Source organism: Panthera uncia, assembly GCF_023721935.1.
Source record: "Panthera uncia isolate 11264 chromosome C1 unlocalized genomic scaffold, Puncia_PCG_1.0 HiC_scaffold_3, whole genome shotgun sequence".
In the NCBI taxonomy this organism is placed as follows: Eukaryota; Metazoa; Chordata; class Mammalia; order Carnivora; family Felidae; genus Panthera; species Panthera uncia.
In genome coordinates this window covers 69,078,858-69,095,002 of record NW_026057584.1, presented here as the reverse complement: position 1 = coordinate 69,095,002, position 16,145 = coordinate 69,078,858, and the positions used below count along the sequence as shown (strand labels likewise).

Here is a 16,145-nt window from a genome sequence, read left to right as displayed (position 1 = left end):
ACACATATAATGGTTTGGGGATGCCAATCCTTGTCTCTGTCTAGCTACCTGCTAGCCAGCTAGGAGGAATCTTTACAGAAGACAGTAAGAATCGATAAGATGGAAGTTACATATTATGCTCAGAAGTTTTGTGCCAAGAGAGCTTATAGAATTTCTGCCTGTGCTTAACAGCTCTTTCATTCTCAAATCATGTATAATAAATTGATTTTTAAATAACAATGGTGAATTGCATGCAATAAATTATGCATGATTATATATATATTTTTACGGCTCAAGAAAAAAACTGATTATCTTCTCAGCAGAAATGAATAAAGTGTAAACTATCAGATAAAGGCTTCCTTAATTGTAATTTACTTTTTTATTAAAATCTGGCTATGCATGATTAGCTTGTTTTAACAGTAACACAGAAAAAAAGTTCAAAGGGGAAATCCTGGTTAGTGGTCTTAATCAAAATGAACGTCCTTGTAGACACTTTCTAAATATAGCTCAGAAAGAATCTGCACTTGGTTGCCTAGGAAAATGTTGCTATAGTTGCAAGACGCATTTCTGGAAATGGATGAACAGAAAGTAAACTTTCACTTTGCTCTGGGTACACGATATTTCTAGAGTTAACTTTTGGCCTCAATCTAAGTAGGGTTAGAGTCCACTTAATTTGCTTTTTTTCTTCTTAGTTTTGCCAAAAGGTGCTCTTCTGTTGGATTCAGCATGGTAAGTACCAGGAATGTGAGTAAATGGAACTTCCTATTGATGATAAAACTAAAATTTTCTGGGATTTAGTAGTTCAAACTGTAGCAGTTACAGCTACATCCTACGTATTATTCAAATTCTCAAACATTCCATAATACTTCCCCTTAAAAAAATCATTAGGGAATAAAATTTGTGGTGAATGAAGTTTTAGAATTCTCCATCAGTTGATCACATTAATTAACCAGGTTAACCATGTGTCACAATGCTATAGGCCATCAATTATTTTATTCAATTGGCATGAATATTTAGCTATGTATTTCCATTCAAGGTAATGATTTATGACTTGAATAGGGATTGAATTGTACATTTCTGAAAATTAAAAATCTGGGGATATTAAGATTATTTGTTAGAATACTTTTTATTATGCACGTAAAATAGCTAATTAAAAATAATTGGAAGACGTGGCCAAGAAAAATACAAGCTGAAGAGCATGACAATTCACTGTCAGCAAGAGTCATGATAAAGCCAAATAAAGTCCCCCAAATATATCTTCAGTGACCTGTCACTTGAGACGCTACAACTCAAGAAGAAAACAATGGAAAGTACTTTTTAAAAAATCAAGTCCACATTATGCTGACTTTTGGAGAAGTAGAGATGGCTCAGTGAGCTCTTCAGAACTTCTGACTTCGATGATACAACCTTTTCCTATTTTTAGCACTTCCCAGAATCTGATTTCATAAATAACTAAAATGGGACATTTGGTAATCACATCGAATATTCCATTCTTCCATTGTGATAAATGAGGTACTATTTTCATTCACTTCATCAAGATTTTAAATTGTCCAGAGAACATTTGCATATATTCTTAGCTTACTTCAACACAGGGTCATGGCAAAAGCTGATTTGATACACGATAGGGAGAGATGTAAAGCCTAAACATCCAAAATTCAATGAAACGATTGTTGCTAGGTATAGTCACTTCTAATAATGGTGACAATGATACATAATATTTATTTACCTGGTGCCATAATTTTACTATCCTGCCAGGCCAAGAGCATCCTATTTTTCCTTCAATTCTGTTACATTCTTTTGATTTTTTTGGCTACGCATTCTTTATTTCTACATTTTTATAGCTCTATTTGTATAGGCATTTTATATATACATTCAATAATTAAAAGGTTAGGAAATAAAACCTGTGAGACAATACTAGACTGATTTAGGGATTTTATTTCAGAGAAAGTAACTTATGCATGTTCTCCTGTTCAATAATTACAATCAACTATTGTTGGTTAGAAAATGTTATTGTATTTGAAAGAGGAGCAAGCTGGGGCGCTTGGGTGGCTCAGTCCGTTAAGCATCTGACTCTTGGTTTTAGCTCAGGTCATGATCTCAAGGCTCATGAGTTCAAGCCCCACATCTGGCTCTGCTCTGACAGTGCGGAGCCTGCTTGGGATTCTCTCTCTCCCTCTCTATCTCTTGCTTGCTCTCTCTTTCAAAAATAAATACATGAACTTAAAAAAAAAAAGCTGAGCAAGCTGAGCCTTAGTGGGGTCTGTCAAGTCACTTATTCAAAGACATAAAGGGGGCAAGTGAACAAAGCAAAGAAATAAAGAGAGCCAGGTTGGGACCCAAACACCTGTTCTTGCACCCACTTAAAGGTTAGATTTAACCACCTCTGTAGCTCTAGCTCCTGTTATGCTAAGTTATTTGTTCTTCCATGTGATAGTTCTCAAGTTTTCCTAAGTTTCCCATCCTTTAGAACCAAATCTGCATACATTAATTAAGCATTATTATCCATCTCATGCATATTTTCTACAACCCCCCCCCCCCCATATTCCTTCTGGTAGAGATGTTAAACAAATGTGTTTAAATGAGTTGGATAAAGCACATACTTTATTTACGGGCATTTTCTCCCATTTCTTCAAATTCCCTATAAACAAATTCTTCTTGGCATGTATTACAGCGTTACTGCATTGGCTTTTCATGCTATAAAATGGCTGGCTTGGAAGTGAGGAATAGGTACAGAGGGTACATATAAGAATCAACTGGTTAGCTCTCTTAAAATACCCATTAATCCCTCCTCTCTCTTAGAAGCACAATTGACCTTCCCACAATGTTCTACGTGACATTATGTTAAAGCTCACTGCCACAAAAACCTCTTACACTATCAATGTTTAGAAATAATTAACACTGTTCCAGAATTGCACAAATGCTTCGTAGATGATCTGAGATCTGAACTCTGCAAATATTTCATGAAGTTGTAAAAGATTAAATTAACATGTGTCAGTACAGTTCTTGATTTGTGAAAAGCCACTGTTTTACAATTAGCACTAAAGGGAGACAACGTGACTCCTGAGAAACTTGATTACCTTTGCAAGAGTGACTTCTTTTATCTATGTGAATTCTTCCTGAGGTTGGGACTGTTTCTTCAAAATGGAGTCCAGCTGCTTTCCCTATTCCTGGAGGAGAATCTACTATTCCTGAGAAGAGAGGCTTTTGTTCATCATCAATGGATGAGATGAAAGATGAAGATCTGCTTTTTTTCTCTTCAAAGTGTTTCTTGGAACTCTGATAATGTCTTATGGTATCTACAGAGTCTTCGGGACCATTTGTACTGTTCCCTTTGCCAAAATCTATCAAAAAAATTATTTTATAGAAGATAATCAAATGTGAGACTCTATGCATATTATACTGCCTAACTATACATAAACTGCCTTTTTAAGAGTTATGGCCTTTAAATAATTTTAACATAGAATTTCCTTTAAAACCACCAGAAAGGATGTTCATTCTCCTTTTCCCATTGAGAATGTAGCTACCTAAGGAGAATTTTTTTTAGTTCAAAGGACATTAGAGTATCTTTGTGAAATACACAAATTTGTTTCAGAGTTAAAAGAATATCTGCAATAGCAATAATGTTTATATCTCAGAAAAAAATGATAACATAACCTTATTTACACATGCTCAACGGTCATTTGTATTCTTAAAATCTGGTGCACTATCTCTTTAACGAAAGGGAATAGGGAGGGAAAATATGTCCCAATTCTAAAATACCACGACTATGCACCTTGTTTGTTTTTAGCCTTCATGCTCTCTCATGTGGCAGCCATTCACGCATGGCAAAGGTCAAAACAGGAAGCCTCCTCGTAGCAAAGGCTGAAGGGATGAATTTCAACCTTAGTTCAATGTATGTAAAGGCCTTGACATTCCAGGTAGTTTGGTCTTGTGGCATATTGCAAAGAATATAAAGCTTAAATACAGTAATTAAGGTGAGTTTACCTAATTACATTAAAACCAGCAGTGCATATTGGCTGTATTATACTGAAATGTCAGGATAATTTTAGCCCTGAAGGTTGTGTTAGAACATATTTCAGCAGGAAAAGCTCAAAAAGACAAATCCTGAAACTTGTTTCCATTAGTGTCCTGGGGAGACAGTATAATTCTCCATCTGCTTATGGCTAATAACTAACCAACACAACTCCAGAAAGTATAGTATTTTCAAGAGAAATGGTTAAGATGGTGTCCCCATCTACTTAATGCCTGATTGCTTACTCTCTTATTTATGGAAGAGGCCAAATGAACTGATTTAAGGCCACTCCAGATAAGCTACCAATGATTCTTTAAAATTCTTATATGGCATAGAAATTAAACATAGAATTTTCCTTTATTAAAAAAAAAAATATATATATATCATAATTTAAAATCTGAGAAACCAGGACGCCTGGGTGGCTCAGTCGCTTAAGCGTCTGACTTCGGCTCATGTCATGATCTCACCGTGATTTGAGCCCCACATCGGGCTCTGTGCTAACAGCTCAGAGCCTGGAGCCTGCTTCAGATTCTGTGTCTCCCTCTCTTTCTCTGCCCCTCCTCACTCACTCTCTGTCTCTGTCTCTCTCAAAAATAAATACAAACATTTAAAAAATTTAAAAAAAATAAAATAAAATCTGAGAAAACAGAAAGCAGCCCAAGGTAAAAAGTGAATAGAGTTTAAAAATCAACTTGATGTGATTAAGGAGTTAGTTTATGTCCTGTCAATTAAAGTTAAATGTGGCAAAACCAGACTGCTTAATTTAAGATTTCACATTTGCTCAATGATTTCATCGTTGAGCAGAGAAGATCACAGATCGTTCTGGTTTCCAGCACTGTGGGCAGCATTGGTTTCTCGGTGTCGCGTTTCCCCACTGAAGCTCTAATCTAACTGCCTGTAAATATTCAGATCAGCATTTTCTTTTCTCTCCAGTGACACGGACATGACCCTTCTTAAACTTCTAGAGTTCATTATTGTCATCTCACCCTCTGTTCTTTTTGGTTTTAACTTCTCCCCTCCTGAAAATTTGATCCACATTCCCCATCTTATGAACATATTTCATTCCTCAAAAATAATAATTGTTTCCAATTGTATGCTAGTAAAAGTAAAAAAAGTAAAAAAAGTAAAAAAAGTAAAAAGAAAAAAAAAAAATAAAAAAAAGCTTTCCTTTTCTAAATTGTCCTCACACTTGCTTAGTGAATTGCATCAGTTTCTTGTACAGCAGATAGGTGCAGTTTTGGGCAGCAGTGGGATTTGAGTCAACTCTGGCTTGGCTTCTCATCTTCTTGAAAATGCCTTTTTAAAAAACACTTGCATGGAGTCTTTTTCCAGGATATTCAAAGGTAAACTGAATTAACCATCACTTCTCATGCCTCCAATCTAAGTATGGATAATGCTAACATGGATCTTTGTCATGAAAGTACCTCACAAATTACACAACCATTTTGTCTTCTTGGCTTGAGAGGTCTTAAGAGTTCTCTGTGGATTTTCAAATCCTCCCAGATGGTAAATGTTCTGTCCTTCCTACTATCTGGGCCTCGGTCTTAGTTTAACTATGACTTGATTTTGGATGCTTAGGCACAAATTCATCATATTTTTTAACTGAATTCTAACTTGCTCATTTCAACTCAGGACAAGTATTTGCGACATGTGGTGAAGGAAGGATCATTATTTTGTTCTCTTGTAAAACAGAACAAATTACTTAAATTTTTAAAAAAAAATTTTAATGTTTATTTTGAGAGAGGGAGAGAGTGAGCAGGGGAGGGACAGAGAGAGAGTTTAGACACAGAATCCGAAGCAGGCTCCAGGCTCTGAGGTGTTAGCACAGAGCCTGACATGGGGCTCAAACCCACGAACTGTGAGATCATGACCTGAGCTGAACTCTGACGCTTAACCAACTGAGCCACCCAGGTGCCCCAGAACAAATTACCTTATATACATGGTCTCTAACTCCTATAGTAAAAATTCCAGGGAAAAGCAGAATCATGAGAGAAGAAGCAAGAGTTAGGTATCTTTGAACTTTTCCAATATGTAAGGAGAATTACCCCACATTTATTCTGGGTTCACTGCCATTGGATAATAAACCAGCTGCTTCCTAGAACACAGGCCACATGGACAAGTTTCTTGAATGCAACCTAACTGCAACAACATTTTCTTATTCCTTATTAGACAAGTCAAAACTTCACATTTTATCATATAAAATGAAAGTTGAAAAACAATTTATTTATAGCTTAAAAATGGAAACTGCTCAGGGTTAAGCTGGAGGTTGGTTGAAGGAATACATGAAATTAGGCTAAATGTATTATAATTAGCCTCTGGGTACCTCTAGATTTTGATGGACTGTTCCATTTCTGTTTTTTTTTTCTAATTAAACTGAATTCTTTGATAGATATTAAATAGTATTAGATACTGTTTTTTCTTAATACTAGTTTTTTCTTAATGCTATTCTTATTCTATGTAGAAATAGTACTCTGAAGTAAGCTGAGGGAGTTTTACATTTTCCCCTTTGCTAGAAGTGAGATTGTATGTTTGCTCCTGTTCCCACCATTTTACAAAGAAAAAGTTTTGCTTGTCGATCTGGAAGCAAATGCTTGTGCTCACTCCATCTTTTATGGAGCCTTTATCTCAGATTAATGACCATTTTTATTCATCAGACCCGACAAATAGGTGCAAATTTTGGTCAAAGGGAGGCATTTAATGTGCCCTGTCAGCATTCGAGTTTTGTATTTTCTATTGGTAACAGTTTTGGAATAAGCTGAGCATTTTCCAGCTAGATGCATTTTAAAAAGTTATTCCATGAAAAATTGAGGTCTGAGATAAATTTTTTCATTTTATTTCAAATACCTTAGTTCCTCTCTAGCTTCAAGGAATGTTGAAAGGGGACTAGTGTCATTTTTCTATACAAATGCAAGATAAAAAACATTTAAGCTATCTTAAAAATTAAAATAAGCAAATCACATTTATATATCACTAAACTGCATAACAAAAGCTAACTACTGTTCGTATTGGAGGGGATACTCCAAAAAGATGCCAAAGTATACCACCAACATATTTAAGGCTTAATTTAATAGAATCAAATCACCTTTATTCCATAAAAATAAGTTCAACTGCATATATTTACTACTTACTTCAATAACTTTCATACTACTATACCACTTTGATACTGCATATTCTGTGCATAGGAAGAGTTGTGCAGAATATTCCAAATATTTAGTCACAAAAACCTTGTCGGTTAAAACATACATGGGTGTGAGTGTGTATGTGCATATCTCATGTGCTATTACACATGCTATTGTACTTATAGACTATGTATTTTACAAAATAAACACAACATAAAATCTTGATTATTATTCCCATCACCCAATGAATCATAGCGCCATACCTTGAAGTAAGCAGAACTTAACTCTGGAAACTACTTTAATCCAGACAATTTTTTAGCATGTTCCAAATGACTATACCTCATTTACTTCTGTTCTGTCCAACCATCTTAACAAGTCCTTAATAAAGGCCACTAAATAGGTCACTAAAGCATCATTTTTCTTCTTCACTTTCTGTAACAATGACTTTATTTCCATTTCAGGAACTGTAGGGCCTCTTCCTACAATGACCTTAATTAAGTTGGGGGGTTCCAGGGCACCTCCAATCCAGAATTTCATGAAAGAAAGAGAACTACTTGAAGATTACAAAAAAAAAAAACCCAAAAAAACCCCACTAGATATTCTGAAACTCACGCCTAAACTAACAACTCTCTCTTGTTGAGAAGTAGGTTTATTTCATCAGAAGAAATGTGAAGCTCATGAGGACAAGCACATTTATTAACACATTAATTCTAAGAGATAAGTCCAAAATGTCTAGCCTCTATTTTGTTCAAGTCAACTTGCCAGAGATTCTATATACGTTTTCTTTTTAAATATTCTTTCTTTCTTTCTTTCTTTCTCTTTCTTTCTTTCTTTCTTTACTATTTTTAATGTTTACTTATTTTTGAGAGAGAGAGAGAAAGAGAGAGAGAGCACATGCAGGGAAGGGGCAAAGAAAGATGGAGACACAGAATCTGAAGCAGGCTCCAGGCTCTGAGCTGTCAGCACAGAGCCCGACGGCACGGGGCTTGAACTTGTGAACTGCGAGATCATGACCTGAGCCAAAGTAGGATGCTTAACTGACGGAGTCACTCAGGCATCTCTTAAATATATCTTTTTGAATGTAAGCTCCTTAACAACATGTAGTTGTCATGATTGTAAGGGGTAGGGCGCGGTAAGGATTGAAGCCTGAAGAGTTCTGGTGTCTTAAGTAGATAGTGGATGGCACTGTAGGACTCAGCCTCTCTCTCTATCCCCAGTGCTCAGCTTTGTGTTCTTCTGTTTGGTTCTTGGTGCCTCTGCTGAGTGATTCACAATCATCGGCGCTCTTGGGTGTCTATGTTTCACACAAGCAGTAAATAATCGATGCATTTCATGGGCAGCTTTTAGTTGATGTACTTCCACAGTATTTAGCGTCAATAATTTTCTAAAAGTTCCCCGTTCTTCATACTAGTGTATGTGTTTATCTCTTACACATTAATTCTACACCAAGATACGTATCAATTAAGTGGCCACTCATTTGTGGAACATTAAATTGAGTCCATGGGGACTAAATTGCTTTCAGCAAATTTTATACTTGCTGTAGTGCTATGGAGTCTTAAAGACTAGTGCTAAAGTCTAGAATCGGTTCTCAAGCTGTGTATAACCGGAGTTAATTTGTGTTTTCTCATTGCCCAAATCATGCTTACTCACTGACACACCAGGAAATTTCAAAGAGAGGCAGGCAGGCAGGCAGGCATATCCCTTACTATCTACACTTCATATAAACTAAGTCTCATAGATTAAGACTGTGATTAAAGGAAAAGTTTCCAGAATTAATAGAAAAGTCTAGTTGCATGAACACAATATATATTGTGACACGCTCTGAGGGCCTTATCAGGAGATAAAAACAGATTATTTAACTTGAGACTGAGGAAACTAAACAAGATTGAAAGGAGATTTAATAAATCTTCAACTGTATGGGGAACATATTATATAGACACATTTTCAAGTTTTCTTCATCTCCAGAGAGATAAAAATAAGAGATTAACACCAGGATAAGGGATTTTGGTTAAGCCTACAGAAAAACAGCTTGACAGTAATCGTGCTGATTTTAGAAAAAGTTACCAAGAGAATAATGAAAGACACTGCAGAAATAAATTAGCACCTATCTGAGTGGCTTATTGTTCTGCGATCAGCTAGAGGACTCAACAATTAGCCCAGTTAAGCAAATATGTATCAACCATTCTTTGTTAAAGGAATCTACATTTTTGTAGAGAAAAAAGACAATAAGCATTAACCACTGTGCAGGGCATATTTTGACAATATCACCAAAGGAAACTGGCACAGGAATTCATAAAAAGAATAAAATCTATATATTTGGGCAAATCAAGAAAGAGTTCATGTTGGGGAACATCTCTCTACTTGTTAGATAGATGCTGCCGAATTCACGAATTGCTTATAAAACCAATTACATCTCTCTAAAAGAGAGAGAGAGAGAGAGAGAGAGAGAGAGAGAGAGAGAGAGAGTTCATGTTGAATATATCATTGGAGATTAACCATGACTAAAAAAAAAAAAGGTAATTTTGGATGGTGGATGAAAACAGTGGTGTGGTTGCATGTGCCTATGCTTGAGGATAGGGAGGTAACTTCTGATTAAGGGAATGGTAGAAGCAAAAAGACACATGATTTACATGGAAGAGGGGGAAGTGAAGTTTACTCAAAGTGTAGTGAGTGTTGAAGCTAGTAGACAAGCTTCCCAAGGGAAAGAATTCAGAGAGAAAAGGGCCAAGGAAAGAACTTGGATGAAGGCAAAAGAAGAGAATCAAAAGGAAGATGCTCAAATTCTATTTCATTATTAATTCACTCTTTCAACAAGTATTTGCTGAATACCTGCTGTGAGACAAACACTGAAGTTATAGGTGACTAAATATTTCCCACCTTTATAGAGTTTATAATCTAGGGACAGATAGCATCAATTAAATAATGATGCCAATGGCCATAGAAGTACAACTGGAATTAATGCTGCAAAGTAGATGAGCTGCTGGGAGAAAGCCAGATTAGGGTTGTTGAGGGAAGGGGAAGTCCTTAGAGGGCTTTAAATATGGGCATGACATAAACACAACTGCATTTAGAAAAAAAAATCACAAGTGGTCCAGAAAATAGATAAGAGAGGGGCAAGTTAGATCTGGGGAGGTGAGTTGGGATGCTGTTTCAGTATGCCAGGTGACAGATTATGGTAGCTTGGCCCAGAGTTGTGGCTAAGAAGGTGGAGAGAAGTAAACCAAAGGGACCTCATTTGAAAACTAAACGAACATGTAGGGCACCTGGGTGGCTCAGTCGTTGGGTGTCTGACTTCGGCTCAGGTCGTGACCTTGCAGTTTGTGGGTTGGAGCCCCGCGTTGGGCTCTGTGCTGACAACGCAGAGCCTGGAGCCTGCTTCGGGTTCTGTGTCTCCCTCTCCCTCTCTGTCCCTCCCCTGCTCGCACTCCGCCTCTCTCTCTCAAAAATAAATAAACATTAAAAAAAATTAAAAAAGAAAAGAAAACTAAATGAACATGTAGTGGAGAAACAATAACAAGAATTGATGGAGAGGTTGAGAGAAAGTCACCTCCTAGATAGATATTGGATTAGTGCAATTGATTGGGTTGTGGTTCCATTTAGAGATCTGGTAAATGATGGAGAGAGGTTTCCAGAGGGCCATGATGAGTTCAATTTAGGGAATGTTCAGTTTGGGCTGCCTTTGAGATTTCAAGCCAGTGGTTTTTTTTTGTTTTTTTTTGTTTTTTTAATTTTTTTTAATGTTTATTTTTGAGAGACAGAGTGCAAGCAAGGGAAAGGCAGAGGGAGAGTGAGAGAGACACAGAATCCAAAGCAGGCTCTGGATTCTGAGCTGGATTCTGTGCTGACAAGCACAGAGCCTGACACGAAGCTCGAACCCACCAATTATGAGATCATGACCTGAGTCGAAGTCAGATACTTAACAGACTGAGCCACCCAGGTATCCCACAATTCGATGGTTTAATAGGCAGTTGGATATATGAGATTGAAGCTCAGATGGTCTGGGATTACAATGTGAATATTCACATCTCTTATGTGAGAATATAAATAAACTCAATATAAATGAGATCACCTAGGAAAGAGTTCGTATAGAATGAGAAGAGAAGAAGAGCTAGGGCCACACCTTGAGAAAATCTAATAACTAATAACTGGTTTAGAAGATAATGATCCTGTAATTCTCCTCAGGGAATTACTGAGCATAGAAGGAAAATAGGAAGAGTGCAGTAACACAGATGCCAAGAGAATATTATTCAAGAAAAAGAGGGGACTTGTTTTAATGAGAGCCAAATAAGGTGAAGAATAGAACACTTATTGGATCAGCATGGGAAAAGTGTAGATGCTTCTCCAGAAAAGCCTTCACTCATCTGCCCACGCACAATTAAATATACCTTCATCTGGGTTTCCATCGAGGTTATTCTGTTACAGCACCTGCTGTTTTTATTCAGATTTATAAAAGGTATGTGCCATCTCTCTTCCTAGGAAGGGTAAGGGCTGTTTTACACAATTAGTTTCTCAGAAATTGAGTAGTTCTTTAAAAATGTGAAATGTTAAATATTTTTTGAATACATGAGTGAAACATAAAGAATAGTTAGAAGGGCAGAAAAACCCAGAGACGAGTAGGGTGTAACCCTTCAGAGGGTGTAAGGATGAAGAGACCTAACAAATACAGTCTTCATCCATGTCACACACGCCTGTGAGAGGGTTTAGCACTCTGGCTGTCACAAGGGTCCTTCTTCCAGAACACTCTGTTCAAGACTTTGAGTGTAGTTATTCATCTGCTATTAACTGGTCTTTTTTTTCTCTTTTTCTTTTTTAACCAACCTCCTCTATATCTCTATCTGTGATGTCCCTGTAGATATCAGATAGCTTTGCTGAATGACATCATTGATAACTATCAATCAGAAAACACATTATTAGCTACTGAGAACAGCAAAGGATTTGCCTTTCTAAAATCCAAATGAAACTTACCCATGAAGTCAGTAGTAAATGGGCATTTAGTAAGAGGAGCTAATCACCACATGCTTTACGTTTAAATTTTAGAAATAGAATGAATTACCTTTGTCTCCTTCACTATCAAATGAAAATTTCCTTCTTCGTAGCTTACAGTTGTCTCCTTCAGAATCATTCACAGACTGTGATCGTAGTAAGAGATCAGCCTTTGTTAATGGACATGAAGATAAAATGGAAGATTATTCAATTTGAACATATTATCAGTAACTTCTCTACTGTTTCATATCATTTCAACCACTTTGAGACTTAACTATTAGATTGCAGGCAAATAGCTACAATATTTTGTTTCCCAGTTGTCTCTAAATTATAAAATGGACTAATAGAATAATTCAAGTAGTTTCACCATCTGATGGGGAAATCATAGTTGTATAAGTTATTTATCAGAAATGTTTAGGAATAATGTCAACATTTAGAGACAACATATTTCTTCATGTAGAATGTATTTTATGTAACTTGGTAAAGTTAAAATAAAAATAATAATTAAAAAAATTGCAGGGGGCTCCTGGGTGGCTCAGTTGGTTAAGCACCTGACTTTGGCTCAGGTCATGATCTCACGGTTCATGAGTCTGAGTCCTGCATCAGGCTCTCTGCTGTCAGCACAGAGCCTGTTTCAGATCCTCTGTCCCCCTCTCTCCCTGCCCCTCCCTTGCTTGTGCACACACTCTCTCAAAAATAAATAAATGTTAAAAAAAAATTCAGAATCTGTATTACAGCAGGGAAAAAAGTATAAGCTAATTATAATTAGCTATGATGTTTAAATACATGGTAATGATTACAAAGTTAAATTTCACAACAATAAATATAAAGTTAAGTTCAATGAACACTATGCTGTAAGCATTTTCTTATTTTGAGCTATTTATTATTTCTCCTTCCTCCCCTTCTGGAAATTATGATCATTTCTGTAATAAAAATGGAAGCTCCCAAATAAATAAAACAAATGGAAGTTCCTATTTTATTTGTTTGCTGCTTAAACTTTTTTTTAATGTTTATTTTGAGAGAGAGAAAGAAAGTACACATGTGCAAGGAGCAGAGAGAGAGAGAGAGAGAGAGAGAGAGAGAGAAGCCCAAGCAGGCTACACACTGTCAGCACAGAGCCCAACATGGGGCTCAAACTCATGAACCGAAAGATCATGACCTGAGCAGAGATCAAAAGTCGAATGCTCAACCCACTGAGCCATCCGGGCTCCCCTGGTTGCTACCTAAACTTTTTATGTGAAGAAGTTATCTGGGGAGCCTGGGTGGCTCAGTCCCTTAAGCGTCCAACTCTTGATTTTGACTCAGGTTATGATCTCATGAGATCAAGCTCCATGTTGGGCTCCACACTGAGTGTGGAGTCTGCTTAAGATGCTCTCTCCCTCCCTCTGCCCCTCTCCCCTACTTGTGTTCTCTCTCTCTCTCTGTCTCTCTCAAATACAAAAATAAATAAATAAATAAATAAATAAATAAATAAATGAAGTTATCTTGTTGTTCATCAAGGCAAAATCAGAATGAGGTTGGTGACATTAAACAGATTTTAATAAAGTACTGAATTCAAACCATTATAAAAAATATATGCTCTTGATAACTTGAATCTCTTATCACCTAGATATTTTTCAACTTCAGTGTTTTGAAAAGAAGCTATTATATGAGCTGGTGCTTCAGATTATGAAATGGTACCCTGGTGACCTTACAAGTTTATCCTCTTTAAGTCTCTCACAGTACCTGGGAATGACTAATTCCGGGGAGAATTAAATCTACTCCCTTTTACCTAACTATTGACTTGAGGATTTTTTCCTTCCAGAGAGTATACTAGTTAGCATTAACAAAAAGAAAAAAAATAAACAAACAAAAAAAATGCAAGAAAAAAACCCAAAAAAACAAAACAAAAAAAAAAAAACCCCAGAAGTTTCAAAAGCCCCAATGTTTGATTTCTGGCAAAAAGCTATTTAGAATCAGAGCTGAGGTGATGGGGTTTTGGGGAGGAAAGAAGGAGGAATAAACTAGTAATAAATTGTAGACTGCAATTCTGTATTCTTAGCATAGTGATGTCATAAAGACACATTTTTAATAGTAGTAGAGAGTGAAAGAGACAAAGGCTACACTCTTAAAATTCACTCAAGGTTAAATTATGTGTAGAATCATTTAAAATATTATTTCTACTAGACCATATGCTATTCATTCTATAGCACTAATTTTGACTCAGGTTTAAGCCTGATTCATTTATATTTCTGTGATTTGGAAATTGTGTGAAATATGGACCTAAACTTGAGTGAGTTTAAATGTTTCATTTTTATTGAAAAGACATTGCTAACCCATGTGTGGTATAAATAATAGCTTGGAGAATATTCTAACTCTTGTGTAAAATAAGCTCTTCTAGGGGACTTAAATAGCCTAAGATCATTCATTTCTTACAAATAATTGGCACACTCAATATAAACCAAGGCTATTTTAAATCAAGTATGTCACCTAAGTGTTTCTGAAAGGTCAAATTTAATTGACCTCCTTGAAGTTATTCAATATATTTGAAAGTAATTAGACAGAATTCCTTCCCTATAATTTAGAAATTCCAAAATTAAGAGTTGGTATCCAAATATTCAGAGTTGGTAAAGTTTTGCTATATTTTGCTTGATATTGCAGAAGAATTTTGGCAATCCAAGAATAAAATAAAATGTCATAAATCCAAAAATAAGTAAACCATTAACATATACCTTTGCACTCTCATGCCTTAGGTTAAAAGTCAACTCTAAGTTTGTGAGAAAGTGGTCGGAAAACTCGGGATACATATCCAAAACCTCTAACAAGTCTTCTCTCTGGATCTTATGCAAGTCACAGTACGTGAGAGCTCTTACATCTGCATTAGACTTTCCAGGTTTGGCATAAAGATGAACCATTTCTCCAAATATATCGTTTTTCCCTAAAAATAAATAAATAAATAAATAAATAAATAAATAAAGGAGGTAAAAGGAATGTGAACTTAATGCTTTCTTTCTAAAAATACAAGGGGACCAGTGACCAATCCATGGGCCAAGGAATTCAAATGGAAGATCCCCTGGCCAACAGACACTAGAGCCTCAAAATTCCAGTACCTCCTACTGATTGCCTCAGTCATGTTTGTTTGCTGAGTGGTATTTTACCTCTTAACCTACTGGTCCTGATATAATGACTATTATTTCCATGTTTTGATTTTTTGGCTACATGCCTAGAAATGTAGCAACGTGGCTTTAGTCTGCTATGTCTTACATGGCTAGAAAAGGGTGTTGCCATCCAGTAGGTGTGGTCCAATTTTGTCAATCCAGGAATATGAGAAAGGCAGCAGTGAGTCAGATTCACAAACTTTCTATCTCAGGATGGTCTCCAGGGGTGATGGCAAACATGGGGGTATAGTGGCACACTTTCAACACTTAGAGGACTAGGGGTATAATTTGAACATACCCTGTTTCCTTTACTAACCACTTTCAGATTTGCCCGTAATGACTCTGTCCAATTATTGAATATATCTAGCTTTATTTATAGTCTTGCTCTTTACCAAATGGCCTTTACTCTAAAAGTGTGTCCTCCTTGCTTTCTTGCCAAACCTGGGATTATCTCAGTGTCTGGCTTCTGATGGGTTCTCCTCATCCCCTCTCCCTGGCCACATGCCACCTACTTTTCCAGGCTTTGTTTAATACTGAGGATGATGACAGCAACAACAAATGCTTATTAAGAATTAAGTAGGTGCCAGGCACTGTGTCAAATGCGTAGGTGAATTATCTCATTCAATCCCTAAAATAACTTCATAAGGAAGTTACTCTCTATTATTTAAATACTATGACTATGAAAAGAAGATTGAAGAGGTAAACTGATTAGACCAAGGTCACCTACTTAGTTGGGTGAAGGGAGGGAGAGAGTAGCCATGTTTAAATCCCATGCATTCTGACTCCAGTCAAAACTTTTTCACACTTGATATGTTTATCTCCTCCCAATATTTTACCTGAATGTCATGGCCATTTAGGTTTTTCTGTCTCTGAATGTCAAGACACTTAAAAATTATAGCTGTGAAATAAATGCTT

General features: G+C 36.4%; 1 protein-coding gene across 1 annotated transcript in view; it reads right to left on the bottom strand.

The window, feature by feature from the left end:
* The window catches only part of KCNH7 (potassium voltage-gated channel subfamily H member 7), a 141,312-nt gene that overhangs the window by 13,010 nt on the left and 112,157 nt on the right, over positions 1 to 16,145 (bottom strand). The window contains exons 8-10 of the mRNA XM_049615587.1: positions 14,805 to 15,010; positions 12,164 to 12,263; positions 3,057 to 3,308 (exon numbers count right to left, since the gene is read on the bottom strand). Coding sequence (XP_049471544.1) covers positions 3,057 to 3,308; positions 12,164 to 12,263; positions 14,805 to 15,010 — 558 coding nt within the window. The remainder of the gene's footprint in view (positions 1 to 3,056; positions 3,309 to 12,163; positions 12,264 to 14,804; positions 15,011 to 16,145) is intronic.